Raw genomic sequence first — 22,456 nt, 5'->3', positions numbered from 1 at the left:
GCTATTGTGAATAGTGCCACAATAAACATATGTGTGCATGTGTCTTGATAGCAGCATGACTTATAATCCTTTGGGTATATATCCAGCAACAGGATGGCTGGGTCAAATGGTATTTCTAGTTCTAGATCCTTGAGGAATCGCCACACTGTCTTCCACAATGGTTGAACTAGTTTACAGTCCCACCAACAGTGTAAAAGTGTTCCTATTTCCCCACATCCTCTCCAGCATCTGTTGTTTCCTGACTTAGTCATAAATTCTTTCCAAAGGCTAATGTTCAGAATGGTGTTTCCTAGTTTTTTTTTTCTAGGATTCTCATAGTTTGATATCTTATATTTAAATCTTTAGTCTATCTTGAGTTAATTTTTGTATATGGTGAAAGGTAGGTGTTTAGTTCCATTCTTCTGCATATGGCTAGTCAGCTATCCCAGCACCATTTATTGAATAAGGAGTCCTTTCTTCACTGCTTATTTTTGTTTACTTTGTTGATGATCCAATGGTTATAGGGATGAAGCTTTATTTCTGGGTTCTTTATTCTGTTCAGTTGGTCTATGTGTCTGTTTTTGTATCAATATCATGCTGTTTGGTTACTGTAGCCTTATAGTATAATTTGAAGTCGGATAATATAATGCCTTCAGCTTTGTTCTTTTTGCTTAGGACTGCTTTGGTTATTCAGGCTCCTTTTTGGTTCCATACGAATTTTAGAATAGTTTTTTCGAGTTCTGTAAAAAATGATGTTGATGGTTTGATAGGGATAGCATTGAATCTGTAGATGTTTTGGGCAGTATGGCCATGTTAACAATATTAATTCTTCCAATCCATAAGCATGGAATACTTTTTCATTTTTTTGTGTTATCTGTGATTTCTTGTGGCAGTGTTTTTTAGTTCTCCTTATAGAGATCTTTCACCTCCTTGGTTAGAAGTATTCCTAGATATTTTAGGTTTTTGGTGGCTATTGTAAATGGGATTGTGTCCTTAATTTGGCTCTCAGCTTGAATATTATTGGTGTATAAAAATGCTGCTGATGTTTGTACATTGATTTTGTATCTTGAAACTTTATTGAAGTCATTTATCAGTTTCAGGAGCCTTTTGATGGAGTCTTTAGGGTTTTCTAGGTATAGAAGAATATCATCAGTGAATAAATTCAATTTCTTCTTTTCCTATTTGGATGCCTTTTTTTTTTCTTCCTGGATTGCTCTGGCTAGAACTTCCAATCTGTCTTCTATTTGATGTGTTTAAATCATTTACATATAATGTGATTATTCATACAGGTGGCTAAAAATGTAGCAACTGTTTTCTATTTGTTCCATCTGCTCTTTGTTTCTTTTTTCTGCTTTTGTGTTGATGGAACATTTTTATGGTTCTATTTTATCTTCACTATTGATTCATTACTTATACGTCTTTTTAAAAACTTTAGTAATAACCATAGGATTTAAAGCATACATCTTTAGTTCATCAGAGGTCACCTTCTAATATTAGACTGCTTCACATTCTTTGTGCCATTGTTGTCCATTTACTTTTACATGCGCATTTATAATGCAGTGATGCTATTTTTGCTTTGAGTATTTTGCTATGTTTTAGAGCAATTGAAAACAGGAAAACATTTATTTTACCTTCAGTTATTTCATTTCTAGTGTGAGTCTCACTCTGTCACCCAAGCTGGAGTGCAGTGGCTCAATCTTGGCTCACTGCAACCTCCACCTCCTGGGTTCAAGTGATTCTCCTGCCTCAGCCTCCTGAGTAGCTGGGATTACAGGAATGTGCCACTATGCCTGGCTAATTTTTGTATTTTTCATAGAGACAGGGTTTCATCATGTTGGCCAGGCTGGTCTCGAACCCCTGACCTCAGGTGATCTGCCCGCCTCGGCCTCCCAAAGTGGTAGGATTATAGTCGTGAGCCACCACACCCAGCGTATTCTTTATTTCTTTGTGTAGATCCAATTTTCTGTCTGATATCATGTTTTCTTCTACCTGAAGACTTTCTTTTAAAAATTATTGTAGATTGATAAGGTCTGCTGAAAATGAATTCCATAAGTTATTTCTCTCAGAATAGTGTTAATTTCTTCTCCATTTTTGAAAGACATTTTTACTGCGTATAGAATTCTAAGTTGATAGTTTTTTTTCTTTCAGCACTTAAAAAATGTCATTGCATTGTCTTCTATCTTGCATTAACTCTAACAAAAGGTCTGTATTAAACCTTACCTTTGTTTTTATGTGTATAATGTGACTTTTTCCTGTTACTGCTTTCAATATTTCTCCGTCTTCTGTTTTCAGCAATTTGAATATGGTATACCTAGGTACCTGGAAACTTTTTGGAAGGGAGAGGTGTCTATTCTGCTTTGTGTTCTCTGACCTTCTTGGATATGGAATTTGTTTACTCTCATTAGTTTTGGAATATTCTTAGCTATCATTTCTTTTAATTTTTCTTCTGTCCTATTCCCTGTTTCTTTTACTTCTGAGGTCCCAATTACACATGTGTTAGATTATTTGATACTTTCACTGGAAGTCTTGGATGCTCTGTTTATTATTCTCAGTCTCCTTGCTCTTTGTTTTTCATTTTGTCTGATTTCCATTGACTAACCTTTAAGTTCAAAGATTCTTTCCTCAGCTGTGTTGAGTCTACTGATGAACCAGTCAAAGACATTCTTCATCTCTGTTACTTTGTTTTTCAGTTTTAGCATTCTCTTTGATTCTCTGCTGAAATTACCCATATGATGTTGCATGTTGTCTAGAGTTTTCATTAGATATTAATCATAGCTATTTTAAATTTACCATCAGATTTCTCCAATATCGGAGTCATATAGATCTTTTGAAAGATCACTTTCTCGGGTGTGTGTTGTTTTTCTCCTGGTTTTTTGTATACCTCATGATTTTTTGTTTTTGAAAGTCAGATACCTGAATAGGAGAGTAGATACCGAGGCAAACAGTTTTTATGTCTGTGAATTGGCAAGCATTTTCTTCTGCTCTGCTTTCATTGTGGGCATTTGAGTTAATTTAGTTGGGAATTGAGCAAGGTATAAGGTTTGCAGTTGTTATGGTTATCCTTAGTGCATTAAAGGTTTCAAGTTCCTCTAGTAATGCCTTGTATTTAAGATGAGGACTGGTTGGCCAGAGGGGTTTGTGGGGTTTTTTTTCCTCCTTAATACTTGCTCCACCTTTAGCTTTCAGTTTTCCCTTTGCACTTCCCTCATAGAGGATCTCTTTCCATGTTCTTGTTCTGTCTCTCTCCCAGAAGTATTATTCTGTTACTTTTTACTTAATACTTGTCAGCCTAGGGAGGGGGAGTGGTGGAAGGGCTCTGATTTAGTAGTAGGAGGCACTGTGTCCCTGGAACTTGGGGGTTGGACCTACTCAGTGCTTCTGGCTCTCCCTGGGGTAGGGGTGAGGGGGAGCAGCATCTTTGCCTGCCTCTCCCCCAGGGATAAAGGTTTTTATTTCTGTTCTCTTTCCCCAAATACTATGAGTTTTCAATAATGGGAGTTTGTGTGCTATTGTCTCCAGTCACTTCAGTGAATTAAACTGTATTTGTATTATATATTGAATGAATCAGATGTTGGGTTGCTCTCGATGTCACAAAGAAACTCTGTTGGTCCTGATTATTTCCCTTAGATTTTTCCTGTGGACATTTGAACTTTAAGAAATTTATGATAGTAGTCCTAAGTGGATTGGGAAATCCGTGAGCCTCATCATCTACTGGTAGGATTGCCTGTCAGCTGCCCTGTGCCAGAAGTAATTCTGTTAATCTGTTTGCAGCTCCAAAAGCTGTTGCAGCATGGACTAGAACATTTCAGCTGCTGGTTAAATCTTTCTGGCATATGTATAAACTTAAATAATTGCTAAAAAAAAATTCCAACTAGATTATAAAATGGTTTCACCACAAATGAAGGGCTCTTTTCTTTTTCAGTTCTTAGTAGCCACAGTGAAGATTTTGAAGTGTCTCTGAAGCACTATCCCCAAATTAAAGGCTCTAGTCAATGCAAAAATCATCTTGGTAAGTCATTAATAAGAACATACACTCTACCAACAGGCATAATTAGAGCCTCGAGATTAACAAAATTGCAGTCCTTCTTGATTTAAAAAACAAAAAAAACTTCTAGAGGTGAGTCACAGGTCTTAAATTAAAAGGGAGATAAGTCCTATTTTAAGAATGGAGAGCCTAGGTGTGAGAATGAGCTGACAACAGCTTTTGTCACCCTGTTGGTCATCAGCTGATTCTCTGGTCTGGCTAGTTCTCTCATTCTGCTCAATGGGGAAGGCTCAATCCCTCAACAAAGAATAATCCCTCTTCATTCAAAAGCATGCAAGGACAGTCAGGGTACCAATCAGTGGGGGCCTTTTCCTTATTTTACCCAGCTATGTATGTCATTCAAACTAGTCCACTACATAATTTTTAGCCAGGCACGGTGGCTCATGCCTGTAATCCCAGCACTTTGGGAGGCTGAGGCAGGCGGATCATGAGGTCAGGAGTTTGAGACCAGCCTGGCCAACATGGCAAAAACCCGTCTTTACTAAAAATACAAAAATTAGCCAGGCGTGGTGGCACAGGCCTATAATCCTAGCTGCTCGGGAGGTTGAGGCAGGAGAATCATTTGAACCTGGGAGATGGAGGTTGCTGTGAGCCGAGATTGTGCCACTGCACTCCAGCCTGGGCGACAGGGCAGGACTCTGTTACAAAATAAATAAATAAAAAATAGATAATTAAAAAAAAATCTACTGAAAACTATTTTGGGTTTTAAAATAAGTAAAGTAGTGCCCATTCTAATCTTGTATACTGTGCTTAGCTTTAAAGCAGCTTAGTGTATAGTTATGTGTGTTTCACCATTGCATTAACTTAAGCAGTATTCTTGGCTAGGTAAAGATCTGTAGGAAGCCAGCTTGAAGACAGAACCAACTGGGCTGGTTAATAATATCCACACATCTGTCCATTGTTAAACCCTACAACCATGCCAGGAAATTCCTTGATTCTCTCATGATAAACCAGCTAATTTTTTTTATTTATTTTTTTTTTATTTTTTTATTTTTTTATTTTTTATTTTTTATTTTATTTATTTATTTATTTATTTATTTATTATTATTATTATTATTATTATTATTATACTTTAGGCTCTATGGTACATGTGTGCAACGTGCAGGTAAGTTACATATGTATACATGTGCCATGCTGGTGCGCTGCACCCACCAACTCGTCATCTAGCATTAGGTATATCTCCCAATGCTATCCCTCCCCCCTCCCCCCACCCCACAACAGTCCCCAGAGTGTGATGTTCCCCTTCCTGTGTCCATGTTAAACCAGCTAATTTTTATTACTTAGTTGTTGACTTTCCATTTGATTTTTGTTATAGTTTTACTTTATGCTGAAATTGTTTAATATCCTTTTAGTTTCTTAAACATCTTAATTATAGTTATTTCACAATTTATGTCTGATACCACCATTATCTGAATGCCCTATGGTTCTATTTCTAGAGTCTGTTTTCTGTCTTGGTTTTCATTCAGGTCTTCCCTAATATTGTCTATTTGTTTGAGTATGAGACATTGCTTATGAAAAACTAGGGCTCTGGTTGATGTTATCATGCTCCAGAGAAGCTTCACTAGAAGACAGGTAGGCTAGGAGCATATCTCCCTAACTTAATTGTGGATTGAGATAAATTGAGACCAAGTTTCAGTCCTTGTGAAGACTGGTCTGTTGTTACTATTATTCCTGGTATAAGGGATGCTCAAGGGATATAGCCCTTGAGGGTTCCAACTGGAAGCCTGGGGCAGTTACCAGGCCCTGAATGCCAACATTTCCCCCAGCACTCTGAGTATGTTAAAAATTCTGCTTGTCATTTTAGCCATTTTGTCTGTGCTTTTGAAATAAACAGTTACTTCATAGGTAAAAGTGGTGCCAAGTGTAAGCCTTATATCTCTGGGTTCCCCACTACCTGGATCTTGGAAATAAACCTGAATTTTCAAAAATGAAAACGCTACTGTGAATTACTGATGTCCTTCACATAAACTTTTTTATTTTCCATTTTTCTTCTTTAAAACTCACTCTTTACTTACAGAGTCTCCAATTTTATGTTTCGTGCTATTCCCAGCAGTTTGTTAAAAATAACAAAGGGATTTGTTACAGGCTCACTCCTGTAATTCTGGCACTTTGGGAAGCTGAGGCAGGTGGATCACTTGAGGTCAGGAGTTCGAGACCAGCCTGACCAACATGCTGAAAACCCGTCTCTACTAAAAATACAAAAAATTAGCTGAGCGTGGTGGTGTGCACGTGTAATCCCAGCTACTCTGGAAGCTGAGTCAGGAGAATCGCTTGAACCCAAGAGGTGGAGGTTGCAGTGAGCCGAGATTGCACCACTGCACTCCAGCATGGGTGATAGAGCAAGACTCCATCCCCAAAAACATTTGTATTCACAACTCTCACTTGTTCCTTATGAGAAATACTAGAAATGCAGTAAAACTATATAATTGCAGGATTAAATGGAATATTTTCAGTTGTATTTTTTTTCATGTCAAGCATTTTAACACAATTCTAAAGAAATGATTTCACAAACGGTACAAAAACATCATTGGAATGAGGATGGGACAGACACATAATCAGGACAGCAACCGATGCCTGTGCCACGGTGGCCACCTCTGGGTTCTCTGCGGTCACCTGGAGAAAGGACTGCTCTTTAAAGCAAACAACAATAATCCTTGTAACTGGAACACCTAAGCCCCAGGAAGTCACATTCTTAAACTCCGTCTACACTGATTTTTACTTTGGAAAGGTCTCTCTTGATTGGGTATAATTTCTTCTCAATTATGGCAGAACTGTTTAGGATTTGTAATATGCTTTTAAGTTAAAAATTAAACCCTTTATTTTGATTTTTAAGGAAAAAAACAAGCTCCTGGTTAAAGCATAGTGCAGTTAGTTGCCTGTAATGTTGAAAATAGATGTGCTCTTTCCCCTTTTACTTAACACATTATTTATTCTAGAGCACAAAGATTCTTCTTTTTTTTAAAAAAAAAAATAATTATGGTGTGAACCTCTTAAAAAGTGTTGTCATAGCAGTCTATTAATCTGACAGATTTTAAAGATTGTACTCCTGGGAGGAATGGTGAAGAGAAACTGGGGTGTTAATTAGGCAGATTGAAGCCAGAGATGTAACTAGTGCTAACAGAGTTTATAATGTAGAATGCCTCCATTTTCAGCCTGAGAGTGGATTTCCTTTTGCTATGATTGCAGTAGGATTTGAATTCATAGTTCCTTTCTTACCATGTCTTTTCCTCTTAAAATTATCTAATAGATCTTCTTTGCATGTAAAGTACTCTAAGTATTGAAGTCTTCTAATTTGTTTTTTCTTTCTGTAAAGCACGTTGGAAGCTGCTTCCAGATATTTTTCACTAGCAAATACAGATTTTCTAGCAACAGGATGCCTATTTAAAATGCCTGGGTTGGCAGGGTGTGGTGGCTCACACCTGTAATCCCAGCACTTTGGGTGGCTGAGGTGGGCAGATCACCTGAGGTCAGGAGTTCGAGACCAGCCTGGCCAACATGATGAAGCCCTGTCTCTACTAAAAATACAAAAATTAGCCAGGTGTGGTGGTGCGGGCCTGTAGTCCCAGCTACTTGGAAGGCTGAGGCAGGAGACTCGCTTGACCTAGGAGATGGAAGTTGCAGTGAGCCGAGATCATGCCATTGTACTCCAGACTGGGCAACAGAGTGAGACTCCATCTCAAAAAATAAAAACAAAAAATAAAAATAATAAAATGCCTGGATGGATTTAAAAACAACAGTAACAAACTTGACAGAATTTTTTTTTTCACCATGAAAATATATGTTTTGGAAAATGTATGTTGCATAAGCAAGTGGCTAAACTTCAGAAGTGAGTACTTACCCAGCACGCCCTTCCCCTGGGAATGGTCCAGTTAGAAGACTTGCTGGGGCTGTGCCAGTTTTCCACATCAGGGCCCTAATGAGTTGAATTAACCACACAGGTAACTTTTACTAACCATAAAACACTGAAGTTTATAAATGATTTACTTTAAAAATACAAGTTAGAGAGCACTAAAAGTAATGCCTGGAATAGCATCATGTCGTTTCTTCCCTTCAGGAAAGGCAGGGAAACACCAGTGTCTAAACTCTGCCTCACCTGTCAGCTGCTGATACTGCCTGAGCCAGTGATCAGTCTAAGGAAGAGGGTGATCCTTCTGACAGAACAGTTGTGAGAACTAGGAAGTTGCATTGTGCTTTACCTCTCCCCAGAGTTTTATTTGTCAAAATCTGGGCATGCCGATGGTGGTTGTGCATGAGAATATTATTTGTCATGAGTTGTGTCTCCCTCCCCTGCCTCAAAACAAACAAAACCCAAACAAACAAAAGTCAGTGCTTTGAAAGATGCTGTCAACCTTTAATTAAGCAAAGTCAAGCTGATTACCTTTAGTAGCGGTAGAATTTTTGCTAGTGCTTCACATTTGGTGCCTGTCTCTAGAAAGGGGCCCTGAAAGACAGAGTTGAGAGTGCATGGGTTGCATCTCTCTGGTTTGGAGAGGGAGTGCAGGTGCCTTCTCAGCTGTCTCACTGACATTCTTCCCTGTCTGTCCTCTTTGCCTTTAGGGCAAAGAGAATGACTGCAGCTTCTCTGAGCTTTGTAACCAACTGCAAGTGAGAAAGGTGCTGATAAATTTGTCAGACTCCCTTTTTCAGACCAGGGGTATCTGAATGAATAATAGCAAGGAAATAAACTCAGCTGTGACATGGACAGCATCCTTATAACCCCAGCCCAGCACATCCAACACAATTGGGTCACTCTTAAAAACAGCAACAACTACAGCAACAAAACTTCAAGCAAATACGCCATTAAAAACTCTTACATAATTGTAACAGATTTGAGTTTCCTCTGGTTCAGGTTTTCTTGCCTCTTTGATAATCAAATGATCTGAAGAAAGGCATAGAATTTCAAGGGAGAATCTGCATGACAGGCTTACAATAAGGCTATTCATGGAGACTCTTTTATTAGCTTACACAGGATCTGCATCATTCTTCGTCTCTGGCTTTGCTACAAGGCTCCATTTAAACTTAACCCAACTTGCAGACTTAACTGATCCAGGAATGACTCAATACAATGAGCCAGCTACTGTAGCTCTTTTTCCCCTTTTGATAAGGGGAGTTAACACAATGGGCTTTACAGTTCTTAAATGACTGATTTTTTTTTTTCTGTCTTTGAGATGTGGTGCTCATGCGAACTTTTGTTTCTTTAAAAAGATTCACATGGTTTGATTATATTTTTAAAAAGCATAAACAAATCCAATATGGACTCCGTACCCTTAGAATAAAACTTTAAAAATCTTGTAGATGATATAGATGCAAAATTCATGTCACACTATTTACACAGCTGATTTCAATATATTAGATATTATTAACTATTAGTATTATTCAATTGAACTTGAAAACATTTATTTTTGAAGGATGATTCTGATATAATTTCTAGCAGTACTTCAGCACCGAATTTCACATTTGCACATTTCTTGTTATCTGCTCGTGTTTATACTGTATTCACGACCTAATATGATATGTAAATTTAACATTTTAGTGAAATTGGTCAGGTGGTTAGAGACCATGAGATGGCTGCAGTGCTAATATACTTCCGATTTCCTGTCAGGGCATCTTGTTTATCCCTGAGTAGCTGGGATGGAGAGGAAACCCTTGAGGATGCATTTGGTGGCACACTGCACCAAGAGCATTAAGGACCCACGCTTTGGACACACACCTCAGAATAGTGGTTCCCAAACTTCAGTGGGAACAGGAATCATCAGGGATGCTTGTTACAACTGCAGATGCCTGGAACCCACCCCCAGAGACTCTGATTCAGCAGGTCCGGGATGGAAGCCCAGTAATTTGCATTTTTAACAAGCCACACCGTTGATTCTGATGGGGTGGTTATTGCACCACACTGAGAGTCATTTTCCTGAAATCACTGGGGAATGTTGGGAGGCCCTACCTCCTCCTCTGTAGCACCTGTTGCCCCTAGGTGAGCAGGGACCTTGGTTAGGAGTCACCCCCGGTGTGATCCCAGAGGTGCAGATGTCAGGAGGGGAAGGACAGCTCTAGTATTTCCAAAGTGTCAGAGCAGCTCTTGCATCTTCCACCTGGTCTGCTTCTATCCACACAGCAGGGCGGTGTCCTCTTCATCCTCATGTGGCAGGGAACACCTCGCCTGTGGGCCAGCGCTGGATGTTTGAAGGTGTCATCTCACTCTCGCTCTAGCTTTGTAATTAGAATTTCAGAGCGGTTGTTATCTGCAGTATTTAATCCAAATTTGCATCTTTATCCCACTCTCCTACCCCGATTAATGTAGTTCTGGATTTTTGGAAATGGAGATCTTTTTCAAAAGGACCTCCAATTAGAAATGGATTCTCAAGAAGCCTTTTGGGAATTATGGATGTAACATGTTTGTTCATTTCACGAGGATGAGATTTTTCCTTGAAGATCTGTTGATCTGACGGTCAAAGCAGATAGGGAAAATAAATGTTGATGATAACTACCGATGTTTTTAACAGTTTGCCTGGGGTGCTGTTGTGTGTTTTGTTTGTAGAATCCACCCCCATATCGTTGGCAGACTTTTTTATTATGAGAATTTCCAGGCTATTCAAAATTAACAAGTACAAGAAACCCCCATATATTCCTCACCCTCTTTCCAACTTTCCAGAGTTATCAAGATTTATCATATTTTCCAGCAGCCTTTTCTTGTCCTTAAATCTTGCTGGTGGTTTTTGTAAGGGAGAACAAGTAAAATCTTTTCTTCACCTACGGAAAGGTTTATGGCTGAGGGTCCTATAACAAAAGATAGATGAACAAGAGGGAAACATACAGATGTATTTATTGTAAGTTTTACATGACACAGGAGCCTTCATAAGGAAGTGTAGACCCCAAGACACAGGGAAACCTCTGTATTTTTATGCTTAGGTTTGATAAAGAATGGACAGTCTTTCAGAGGTATGACAGGACAAAGGGGTATGATCTAGCTGGCATGATACTAGAGGGAAGTTGGCAAGGCCTGGTTGTTCAGATTCTTCCCTGTGTCTTCAGAGACAAGGAGATTGTTTTTCTCTGGGTGTAGGGAGGGCACCTCTGGAATGAGGGTCTTATGACCTGCTTCAAGGGAAGGGCAGAAAATTCTTTTATGGCCTGCTTTAGGGGAGGAGAGAGCAGAAGGGCAGAGGGACCTCCCTGCTTCACCTGTTTTCTCAAATGCCAAGTTGCCATATTTTGGGATAACATGTCCTGAACCTCATCATTTTCAAAGTGGTTCATTTGAGGAATGAAACAAACATGAAATGCTTTGCTTAGGGCCTGAGTCGAGTAGTCATGAATAGTCATTTAAATGTGTCCTTTTCAGGAATGTGTTCCAGAAGATCTAGAACTGAAGAAGAAGATTTTTGCTCAGTTAGATTCCATCATTGATGATCGAGTGATCTTAAGCAGTTCCACTTCTTGTCTCATGCCTTCCAAGTTGTTTGCTGGCTTGGTCCACGTGAAGCAATGCATTGTGGCTCATCCTGTGAGTATTTTAAATCCGGAGGATTGATTGTATCTCATCTCATTCTGTGGTTTTTTTTTTTTTTTTTTTTGTGGGGCGGGGGGCGTCAGTAACTTGTGAGTAATCCATTAGTCTTTTAAACTGCTTTATTGAGATATAATTCACTTACACAATTTGCCAATTCAAATTGTGCAGTTCAGTGGTTCTTATTGTATTCATAGAGTTGCACAATACTAGTATTTTAAAAAAGAATTTTATCCAAAATTCCTTGGATTTTTATCGGTGTACCTAATGTGCAACGGAATAGAGTGAGGAATGCTTTGAGGCGTTCACCCCCAAGTAACTGTGTAGCTGAGGAGGCCGACTAATAAACAAATAATTCTACTATCAATATGAAAGTGCTACATCAAAAATGTATACATTGGGTAGGATTGTATAGATATGTCACTTGCACTGTGTAGTTTACTCAACACAATTCAGAGTAGGATTGGTTTTGTTAAAATGCACATTCTGGGTCCTGCTCCTGAGATTCTGACTGTAGGTTTGACTTCAAGGACTTTTTTCCCCTTGTGGTTCCCTTCCACCCACTCATTGTAATTAACTATGCAAGCTTATTTCCCAGGAGTACATTATGAGGAGCCTTGGACAATGAGTTCCAAATTGGCATGCAAGCACTCAAGGAATCTTTTAGCGGTTAGTGTATTGAAGTGAGGAAAGGGGAATGAGAGAGGAGATTCAGTGAACAACGTTTGAGCCCCAACTGTGAGCTCAGTGTGACCTTGGAGAACCAGGACTGCCTGTTAGAACGGGAAAGGTGACTTAGCTCAAGCTATGATAAATATAATAGTACAAAATAGTGACCACACCCTTGGCACCACCAGGTTGTCAGAGGTTTGGATCAGGGAGAAGCAACACAGAGGGCCCAGCCTGGCTAGGACCTGGTTGGGCTGATGAAGGGAAGAGAGGGTCTGAGGCTGGGGAAGAGCATAAGCAAAGACCCTGGGCCAAGAACACGCTCGGTGTGCAGAATTGTGGGAGGCCATCCTGGTGGCATGAGCACACATGCCTTGGAGCCATGGGAGAACGCTGGAAGGCTTAGTAACAGTTGGGTCTGGAGAATCGTGAGGGTTACTCTGAAGAGCTGGGACAGACAGCTTGGGTCCAGAGCAGCAGTGTGAGGTAGTGGAAGCGCTGCTTGGAGAGGGTAACATGAAGGTCCTTCCTGGGATGAAGACGGGTCAGAGAGGGGAGCAATGACATCACAGGACTCAGGCAGTAGTCCAAGCATGAGTGAGCAGGGCCTAGGATCGAGAGCAGGGCAATTCCTCTTTCTGAGCAAGAGCCATTTAGAATGTGGAGGTAACAGACGCCTACCGGATCTGTAGATGCCCACCAGGTTTTATGTGCTAAGAAGAGCAGCAGCTTGGACCACCATTTACATAGCTGCATGGTCCTGGGACATACGATGGAAAGAATGAGGAATGGTTATAAAATAAGGAGGCTGAGATGCATAAAAATAGAAGAGAACCAGTCACATTTGGTTACCACTCAATTACGAGTGAGATTAGCATTACGAGGGACCCTAATTGAAAGCAAGTCCCGAGAAGCCTGCCGTGCCTTTGCTTTGGTGACATATACATGTCCGTGGACAGGGCTCCTAGAGACCTCAGCACTTTCTAGGTTGCTCCTTGATTGCTTTAGTGGAAGCTGTCAGCCTCCTAATTTCTAACCCATGTTCTTGCTTCTAAGTTAGTTTAAAACAAAGCTAATCTAAATAAAGTTGCTCAGAAAATACCTCCTGAGTTCTTTGACGAGACCTTTACTGCATCTCTTTAATTTTAAATTGCCAGATGGGTGAGAGGACACCTGAGTCACTTTCTTCTCCCTCACACCCAGCCCAGTCCTTTGACCAGCAGGAGTTGGTAACTGTTGAATAATAACACTTCTCTCCCTCCTTCCTACTCTTGTTCCATCCCACTATTGCTCACTTATTTAATGAAACAGCATAAAGTCCAGACCTTATTTTAAAAATTAATCTTCCCCTTTGGGAGGCCGAGGTGGGTGGATTAGGAGGTCAGGAGATCGAGACCATCCTGGCTAACACAGTGAAACCCCATCTCTACTAAAAATACAAAAAATTAGCCAGGTGAGGTGGCGGACACCTGTAGTCCCAGCTACTCAGGAGGCTGAGGCAGGAGAATGGTGTGAACTCAGCAGGTGGAGCTTGCAGTGAGCCGAGATCGCACCACTGCACTCCAGCCTGGGCGACAGAGCGAGACTCCATCTCAAAAAAAAAAAAAATTAATCTTCCTTATCGTTACAAATTATTTTTAAACAAAACCGATGTTAATTAAAGCAAATCAAATAACCCAAGTTAGCCATCTTTGGACTTTTCCCTTTCTTTCCTCTATGTTCCAGCTGCCCACCTCTCTCTCTCTCTCTGTCTCTCTTTTTTTGTTCTTTCTCTGTGTCTCTGTCACCCACTCTGGAGAGCAGTGGTGCCATCAAAGCTCACTGCAGCCTTGAACTTCTGGCCTCAAGCAAGCCTCCTGTCTCAGCCTCCCGAAAGTGATGGAATTACAAGACAAAGGCACTACGCCTGGCCCCACCTCTTGCTCACCCCACGGGACCTCTAGGGGACTGGACAGGCAGTCCCTGCAGAATCAAGACCCATTTGTAATCTCTGAGGAGCCACAGTTTCCGAGAAGCACCCCCAGGCCAGCTAGGAGCCCACCCTGCAGCCCCCAGTCCCTGCTTGGGGCCCTTTGTTTCAATCATTAGTGATTTCTGCCTGGGCCGAAAATAGGATGAAGAAAAAGGAGGCTTGTTCATGCCGTGACGAAAGTGGATATTCAGCAAATTGGAAAGGTTGCTTCTGTCTCTGCCCATACAGAGAAGCCTGCAACCCTCGTTGCACGGCCACGTGTTCCCTCAGTGGGTGGGGAAAGGCGCTGGCCAGGCGGCACGTACTCCCAGCGCAGGAGTTCAGGCTGGGTTTTAGGGTGGGCTTCCAGGACTAGAGCTGCTGACGGCCACACTGAAGGCCCAGGAAGAGGGCTGTTCATGCAGCCCGGCTCTGTTCTGGACATTTTCTTCTCCAGTGTCTTTTGTGTTGTTTCCTCAGCTCCTCGTGGCAGTGACTCCGGAATTCCCACGTGGAGGGGCTGGGGGAGGAGAATGTGACGGCTGGGGCCTGTGGGTGACAACGGTGTGCATGTTGCATTGCAGTCTCAGTCCTTACTGAGCTCTATGTTAGCATTGACAGAGGGGCAGTTTTCTACTGATAGTTTAGCCACACTTTACAAAGAGGCTCCCTGCTTTTTTCGCTTCCTTAGTTCAGTCTGGGAAGGCGATGGTCCGACACAGCTGGTGGGGTCTTCGGAGTCCACCAAGTACTGTGCTGTATGGACGCGCCTGCTTGGGAAGGGGGCCGCGGCTGGCAGACTGGGGCATGCGGTGGGCGTGGGGGGAGAGGCCACCAGTTAGCCCCCTCCCCCGCCCCTTGCTTGTGCGTGGCCTTTTCGGACTCACCTCACGTCTCACACTGAAGTCATCTGCCCTGGTATTGGTGGTAAATATTGGATGTATGGGCTTGCTGTCTGCAAAGCGCCCGTGCTCTGTGCGTCTCTTTGCACATCTGCACGGCCCTGCGGCCGCTCCGAGCTGCCTTTGAGCCCTCCCTGCGAGCGCGCCGCCGAGAGGATGGGCTACCCATGAAGCATCGAACACCGAGGGCTGGCAAGAGGCTCCAGCCCGGCTGCCTCCCGCGAGGGCGCTGTCGGCCCTGTGGGCCTCGCCGTTTTGGTTGGTCCCGGAGCGAGGGTGAAGGGAGTCTCTGTGGGCGGCCGCGCTGTCGGCGCGGTCACACGGGGCCCGGGCAGCGGGGAAGAATGCGTCCCTTGTGCTCCGCCGGCCTGCTCAGGCCCAGGCCCCTGCGCTGCGTTGTATCTGTCTAACCCTTTCGGGGGCGTGTTTCTGAGTCCACCTCGCACACTCCCACATGGAAGGTTTGGGGCGGGGGAGCTGCCTCCTCTCCTCTCTCGCCTCCTCTCCTCCCCTCTACTGTGGTAAATTCAAGGGGCACCTGACCTTATTGACAAGATTGACCTCTTGGCTGAGGGCTGTGGTTAGGGAGACTGTGTCCCAGCCGGGAGACCTCGAAGGTCCTTTTGCGGCGGCTTCCGTAGGTGGACACGGAGGTGTGGATGGAAGTCGGTGTGAATGGAAGTCTGTTTTGGGGGGCTGCATGGGGCCCAGTCGCTGGCCCCTGCGTCCTAGTCAGCCGTGTGCCTTGTATAGTGGGCGCTGGGCAGCCCTTCAAGATTTTTCGCTGGAGAAGCCATGATCAAAGTCCTGTTTTTTACTTTTAAAATTTATAATTGTGGTAAAATATACATAACAAAATCTACCGTCTTAACTATTTGTAAGTGTGCAGTTTGGAGGCATTAAGGACATTCTCATTGGTGTGCAGCCACCACCACCAACAATCCATGGAACTTCCTCCTCTTATAAGACTGAACCTCCTACCCATGAAACACTAACTTCCCACTGCTCCACCCCAGCCGCGGCACCTGCACCTAGCTTTCTGTTTGCTGCTGCTGTGGATTTGATAGGCTCCCGCTATAACACGGATTGCTCTGGGAGGATGAGATAGAGGGGCTGAGACCCCAGCAGGAGTCCCATGAAGGGAGTGCAGAATCTATATGGAAACGGGGGCCCTGAGCTGAGGGTGGCAGTGGCAATGATTTTTTTGAGAGAAGAGTAAAGAGAAGTAACAGGACTTCAGTAACTGATGGTGTGTTCGGAGTTGGTTCTTGCCGGTGGGTTCGTGGTCTTGGTAGGTTGTGGTCTTGCTGACTTCGTGAACCACAGACCTTGGTGGTGATTGTTTCAGCCCTTAAGGATAGCACAGACCCAAAGAGTAAGTGGTAGCAAGGTTTATTGTGAAGAGCAAAAGGACAAAGCTTCCACAGCAGGGAAAGACAGCGGAGTGGGTTAACGCTGCAGGTGGGGGTGTGGGGGTGTGGATGGGGGTGGTGTGGGTGTGGGTGAGCGGTAGGGGTGGGTAGGGGGAGTGAGCAGCTTTTGTTCCCTAATTGGCCCCTCCCCTGTTCCATTTCTGTCCTATCAGAGTTCCCTTTTTCAATCCTCCCCGCGATTGGCTACTTTTAGAATTCTGCTGATTGGTGCATTTTACAGAGCGCTGATTGGTGCGTTTTGCAGAGCGCTGATTGGTGCGTTTTACAGAGGCCCGATTGATGTGTTTTACAGAGTGCTGATTGGTGCATTTTACAATCCTCTGGTAAGACAGAAAAGATCCTGATTGGTGCGTTTTACAATCCTTTTGTAAGACAGAAAAGTTCCCCAAGTTCACACTTGACCCAGGAAGTCCAGCTGGCCTCACCTCTCAATGGAAAGTGAGAGGGGCTAGGGAGAGGCAGGGGCCAGGAACATTTCTCCTGGTACTGACTTGGGTGTGGGGATGTGACACATTCTCACTGAGATCAGGAGTCTGCCAGGGTTGGGGACCATGGGGGTAACCCACATGAGACAAGTCTGTGCTGGGGTGTGCCCAAGGGAAGGCGTCCAGCACTCAGTTGCAGATGTGGGCCAGGGTGAGGCTGGGATCTGTGTGAGCCACGCAGGTGTATTCTGTGTCCTGGAGTCTTGGTGGTGGTGACACCAGGGAGTGGGCACAGATGGGCCACTGTGGCAGACTGGGGGTCACCATCAGTCAGGGAAAGTGTGAGCAGGAAAAATCGCAGAGAAGACTGAGAGGAGGGAACTGGTGAGTTGTACATAGAAATGCTTTCTAACTCCTTGTCTCAGTCTGTTTTTGCTACCAGCGAGGCTTACAATGTTTGAAAGACCCCAATCCCAGCATGCCTGCTTTATATAAAATAAGGTAAAATTCATCTGAGAAAGACATACTTCCAGTTCTTCTAATCTTCATTTTTCAAAAGGTCAGAGGTTAAGCGTTTCTATAAGAATTCAGTAGGTGACAGGTGTTTAACCGAGGCGTCGATTTACCATCTGTCTATTTGGAAACAGGAGCCATCTTTTCTTGATTCCTGAGAGGGCAGAGCAGGTGCCCAGGATGGCCCTTATTTCTCCTTTCCTCTTCTGTGGGAGTCATCTTTAAATGGAAGCTTTTGCTCATGGAAGCATCACTTAGCAAATGTGACATTCTACCTGTCACCCATGTGGTGGAGGAAAACCCATTGAAAAGCATCATTTGGGGACCAGTTTGCTGTGGTATATTTGGCTCAGTGCTCAGGCCAGTCAGGTTCTACCAGGCACTGTTTTCTTTGGACATTTGATAACTCTCTGTGAGGAATCTCTAACAACAGTTTCTCAAAGTAAACCAAGAACAGCAGAGTTGAACAGTGAAGTCCAGGGTCCTCCCTCGGGGCATGTTCACCTGGACAATGCCTTCCTGTCTTGGGCTCGTCGGGGTGCTGGGGCTGCTGAGGTGTGTTGATGCCTGTTGATTTCTAGAGCAGGAAGGTGATGTTAGACTGGAAGAGGCAGACACTTAAGGTACAATATGGAGGAATTAAGGAAATACAGGTTTTGGGAAGACACTGCTAATAATTTATTTTTGAGATGATCTGGCACTGTCATCTAGGCTGGAGTACAATGGCACAATCATGGCTCACTGCAGCCTCCACTTCCTGGGCTTAAATGATTCTCCCACTTCAGCCTTCCAAGTAGCTGGGACTACAGCTACACAACACCACACCTAGCTAATTTTTTAATTTTTTTGTAGAGACAGGGTCTCGCTGTGTTGCCTAGGCTGGTCTTGAACTACTGGGTTCAAGTGATCCCTCCACCTCGACCTCCCAAAGTTCTGGGATTACAGGTGTGAGCCACCGCACCCAGCTTGCTAATAATTTTTAACACTGACACAGAAGAATGTCAGAGCCTGTGGTGACTGCAGATGGGAAGACATGATTCTGGGGGGTGGTGGGCTGGGAGGAAGCTTTGAAGACAAGACAGATGGGAGCAGAGAAACTCTGTCCTGGGCAGGCCAGGGACTTGAAGATTAGCCGTAAACATACAGGACAGTAAGCTGTTCCTCCAAATTCCAACTTTGTATTTTGGGTATTTTTTTTTTAAACAAAACCACACAATTCTGCATCAGGTTCCCTTTTTCTCTCTCCTTTGTGAATAAATTTCTTTCTCAAGTATCTTGTTGTTGGCCACTGAATCTAAAGGCACCATTCCAAAGATGCATCTGCTGCTCCTGACCATTCAGGGTGGGTGCAATGCCCCAAACCCAGGGTCATCTCCTTGACTCCCCCACTTCTCTCTCTCTCCTAAGGTGAATCCACCGTACTACATCCCGCTAGTTGAGCTGGTCCCCCACCCGGAGACGGCCCCTACGACAGTGGACAGAACCCACGCCCTGATGAAGAAGATTGGACAGTGCCCCATGCGAGTCCAGAAGGAGGTGGCCGGCTTCGTTCTGAACCGCCTGCAGTATGCAATCATCAGCGAGGCCTGGCGGCTAGTGGAGGTGTGTGTGCCCTTCCTTTCTCCCTCCCTCCCTTCCTTTCTCCCTCCTTCTTCCCTCCCTCCCGAAGTTGAGCAGGACAGTGAAAGTTGTTCCTTGGGCAGCCTGGAAGCTGGGAAAGTCAGAGGCTGCTTGCTTCTTCTTGCTGTATTCTGGAGACCAAGGGCCAGCTTTAGAACCAAAATAAAATGTAGCGATTCACTGTCTGCCTGAGAGGTTCTTCTTACAGTCACCTGATACCAGGACACGATGACAGGCTTCTCTCCTTCCTGCCCTTTCATAGCATTAGACGTAATAACCGGTGTGGCCCACTGCATTTTCCCACAGAGTCAGCTTTTACCCCTCAGTGCTATAATTTTTCAAAAGAAAAAAATAATATTTTGTGTAAGCTTCTGTCTCCTGAAGGAACCTAATTGTTTCAAGAGCTTGAGGAAGAAGTGAGGAATAGACTTGTTAGAGTAAATGCTTGTCTTACATATAAAGAGGAAATGATATGTAAATATATTTAACATCATCCTCTAATGAAAGGATTTTACATGGAGGTGAAGAAATGGACTGGCTGCACGTATTCCCGTGTACATTTGCATGAGGGGCCCTGGTGCCTGGAGGAGATAGGTCAGCTGGACCCCAGGACGAGGCGGAGAAGTCTCGGGATCTGGGAGTGGAACTGTCCGGCCTCCCTTATGGCACTTGACCAGCTTCTGCAGGGGAAAGGCAAGACTCTGCCCACGCCTGTGTTGCAAAAACATTGTGGAAGGCTCGAGGGCCGGAAGTACCCAGCTGCACAGCGTAGGGAGGACGCTGCTCGGGCTCGAGTCATCTGCACCTGGCTCCACAGTTCCTTGTTTGGACTCGCATGGACACACACCGAGCCTTGCCTGAGACGGCAACCAGGAAGCTGACCGTGCCCCAGCTTCCTTGAGTGTTGCATTTCAGTTTCCCAGCAGTTCTTCTAAACCAGGCAGGTGTGCATGACAGACGCGGCCTCCCGCGGCCTGCTTCTTGTGTTGGGCAAAATCCCTGTTAGGTACATTGTCTGACTGGACTGCCGGGTGCATTTGCCACGCGGTTGCCTCGATTCTGTGTCTTGATGTTTAAATCCACTTAAGGCTCCTGTATTTTCAAGAAACAGTGCTTGGGTTTCCGCTGTTAGGGCGGCGGTTTGAATTTCTTGGTAATTTCTTGAATATCAGTCAGTGTCAAGGTATTTTTAAAGAAACACGGATCTATCAGAACCTTTTTGGAGATTTATTTAAAATATTTCCATTTGTCTAGAAAAGGGGAACAACTTTAGACTCCTTGCCCATGTTCACTTGTTGAATTAAACCTTGTGGGGTTTTACAGGCAATCTCAACTTCTTATTTGTAAGATATTTTAGCGCCCTGAGTAAACTCTTGCTTTCTCCATTCTGAAAGGTGTGAGCCCATTCAAGGAAGGGTTTGGGATTCTGGTGTAAGGGGATCGGGTGGGAGGTGTACAGAAAGAACTCTCCATTGCAAGAGCCGTGGAGGACTCTGGCGTTTCCTTTTGCTGCTGGAGGAGGGCAGGCGGGAGGGGTGAGTTGGGCTGCTCTGGTAGTTCTGCTGACTCACGATGTCCACCCTGCTTTCGGTTGTCCCTCTTCATGGGTCATGGCAGCCTGAGTGACATTGTGTTACTGGCTAGCGGGAACATTCTTACTCCTGGCTTTCTGCGGTGACATACCTCCTGAGAAAGTGAAGCCTGCATATGTCTCCGTGTTGGCTGCTGTGGGACTCAGATGCCTGGAGTCCCTGTAAGGAACTGAGTGCCAAAATCTAGCAGGATACAGTTTGCGACAGAACAGGAAGAGGTCAAGAGAAATGGAAAATTAAGAAAATGTGAGTAAAACCCAAAGAATTACCTTGGTGAAAGTCTAGAAGATAATTTGTTTCTAAAAATAAGGATTATCTACAGGTAGCAGGGCCCAAGGCAGCTCTAGAAACTGCAGGTCGTCTCCTGGCAGGGGTGGGGTGGGAATGGCACTACCAGGCACCCCGAGCCCCACAGGTATGACTTCCAGGGTGTGAGGGGCTTTAGTTATGGGGCAGGGCTGTCAGAGAGGGAGCATGGAGGGGTTCGGGGAGGAGGAGGGGGCTTGTGGTGGTGCTGCTCTTGACCATCACCGCTCAGTGGCAGCACCTCCGTTGGCCAGCTACTTCAGGAGCAAGGTCACGACCAGCATGCCAGCACTGCAGTAGCAGGTTGAAGTTTGACCCTTGCTTGGCATGTTAATTGGGTAGAGCCAGGATGCTTTCAGGGTAAGAGAGGGGCCAGGTGACTTGGTTCAGGGCGCTAGGGGAGCCTGCTGGAACTGGAGCACTGGCACACTGGTCACGACCTTGCTCTTGAAGTAGCCGCTGACATGCGCACCTGAGCATCCACTTGGATGCCCTGTATTCCGTAAGGCTCCGGGGCTGCGCGGCAGAGCCATGCCTCATCTCAGTGTGGCCCTAGAGAAATCTTTCCTGCCATGGTTGTGCTGGCCACGGTGTGCCTCCCACCTAGCAGACAGTGGTGTACCTGACACAGTTCTGGTGGGTTGGTTTAAGGATTCTTGATTTTATTTTAGGAAAATCTATGCTGCCGTGGCCGGTTTCCGTGCCAGATACTGCAAGTCAGCAAAAGTGAACAAACCTCTCCAGGGCCCCACCTCCCCGTCTTGCAAATCTGCATAGTTGCTCCAAGTCACAGTTGAACACAGGGTGCAATGACACCCCTTTGACTCACAACTTCCAAGCCAGATGAATTTGCATTTTGGAGTCTTTCAATAGTTGAGCTTAGATTTTGTGTTTTCCAAGTTTACCTCATAACTTTCAAGAGCAACTTTTAATAGAAAAGGAGCAGAATTGGGGAAGTTTTACAGAAGAGACTAAGTAGGCTTGTGCATGTTTTAAGTTGAAAAGCTCCAAAGGCCTCGCAGAGCTTCTCCTTCTCAGTGAGGCCTGGTGTGGGTTCCATGTGTGGCCAGAGTGCCTGGCTCCTGAGCCTTGACTGTAGTGAATGGAATGAGCGTTGGTGGGGGGCAACTAGGACTTACTGCTCCTCTAGGACTCACTGGTGTGGGCGCTTCTGTTTCAGGATCCTCTGGGCTCATAAAGCAAGTTGAAGTTTGACAGCCTTTTCTGTTTGACCCTTGCTTGGCATGTTAATGGATTAGAGCTGGATGCTCCTACCAGGGTGGGAGAGGTGCCAGGTGACTTGGTTCAGGGCGCTAAGGGAGCCTGCTGGAAATGAGCTGTGTGCCTGTGTCCAGGCATGTGGGTACTGGGTCAGCAGGTCAGGGAGGAATGCCGTTCCCTGCCACCCCTGCCATCTGCAGGTGAGGCAGCTGTGCACAAATCATATGAAAGTGTAAATTTCCAGGGGTCTGACCTCCAAGTTGAGGTAGGAGCTAGAACAGGATGGAAGGATGGCT

At 44.5% G+C, this 22,456-nt stretch overlaps 1 protein-coding gene across 3 annotated transcripts in view; it reads left to right on the top strand.

Moving 5' to 3' along the window:
- Nucleotides 1-22,456, top strand: part of CRYL1 (crystallin lambda 1) — a 124,665-nt gene that overhangs the window by 79,541 nt on the left and 22,668 nt on the right. For 2 of the 3 annotated variants that reach the window (XM_054447243.2, XM_063650564.1), the window contains exons 4-5: nucleotides 11,364-11,525; nucleotides 18,829-19,023. In XM_054447243.2, coding sequence (XP_054303218.1) covers nucleotides 11,364-11,525; nucleotides 18,829-19,023 — 357 coding nt within the window. The remainder of the gene's footprint in view (nucleotides 1-11,363; nucleotides 11,526-18,828; nucleotides 19,024-22,456) is intronic. The other variant, XM_054447244.2, reaches the window with a different exon arrangement.

The sequence above is a fragment of the Pongo pygmaeus genome, chromosome 14 (assembly GCF_028885625.2).
Source record: "Pongo pygmaeus isolate AG05252 chromosome 14, NHGRI_mPonPyg2-v2.0_pri, whole genome shotgun sequence".
Lineage (NCBI taxonomy): Eukaryota > Metazoa > Chordata > Mammalia > Primates > Hominidae > Pongo > Pongo pygmaeus.
Note: the sequence above shows the minus strand (reverse complement) of the source record. Positions and strands in the feature narration are given on the sequence as shown.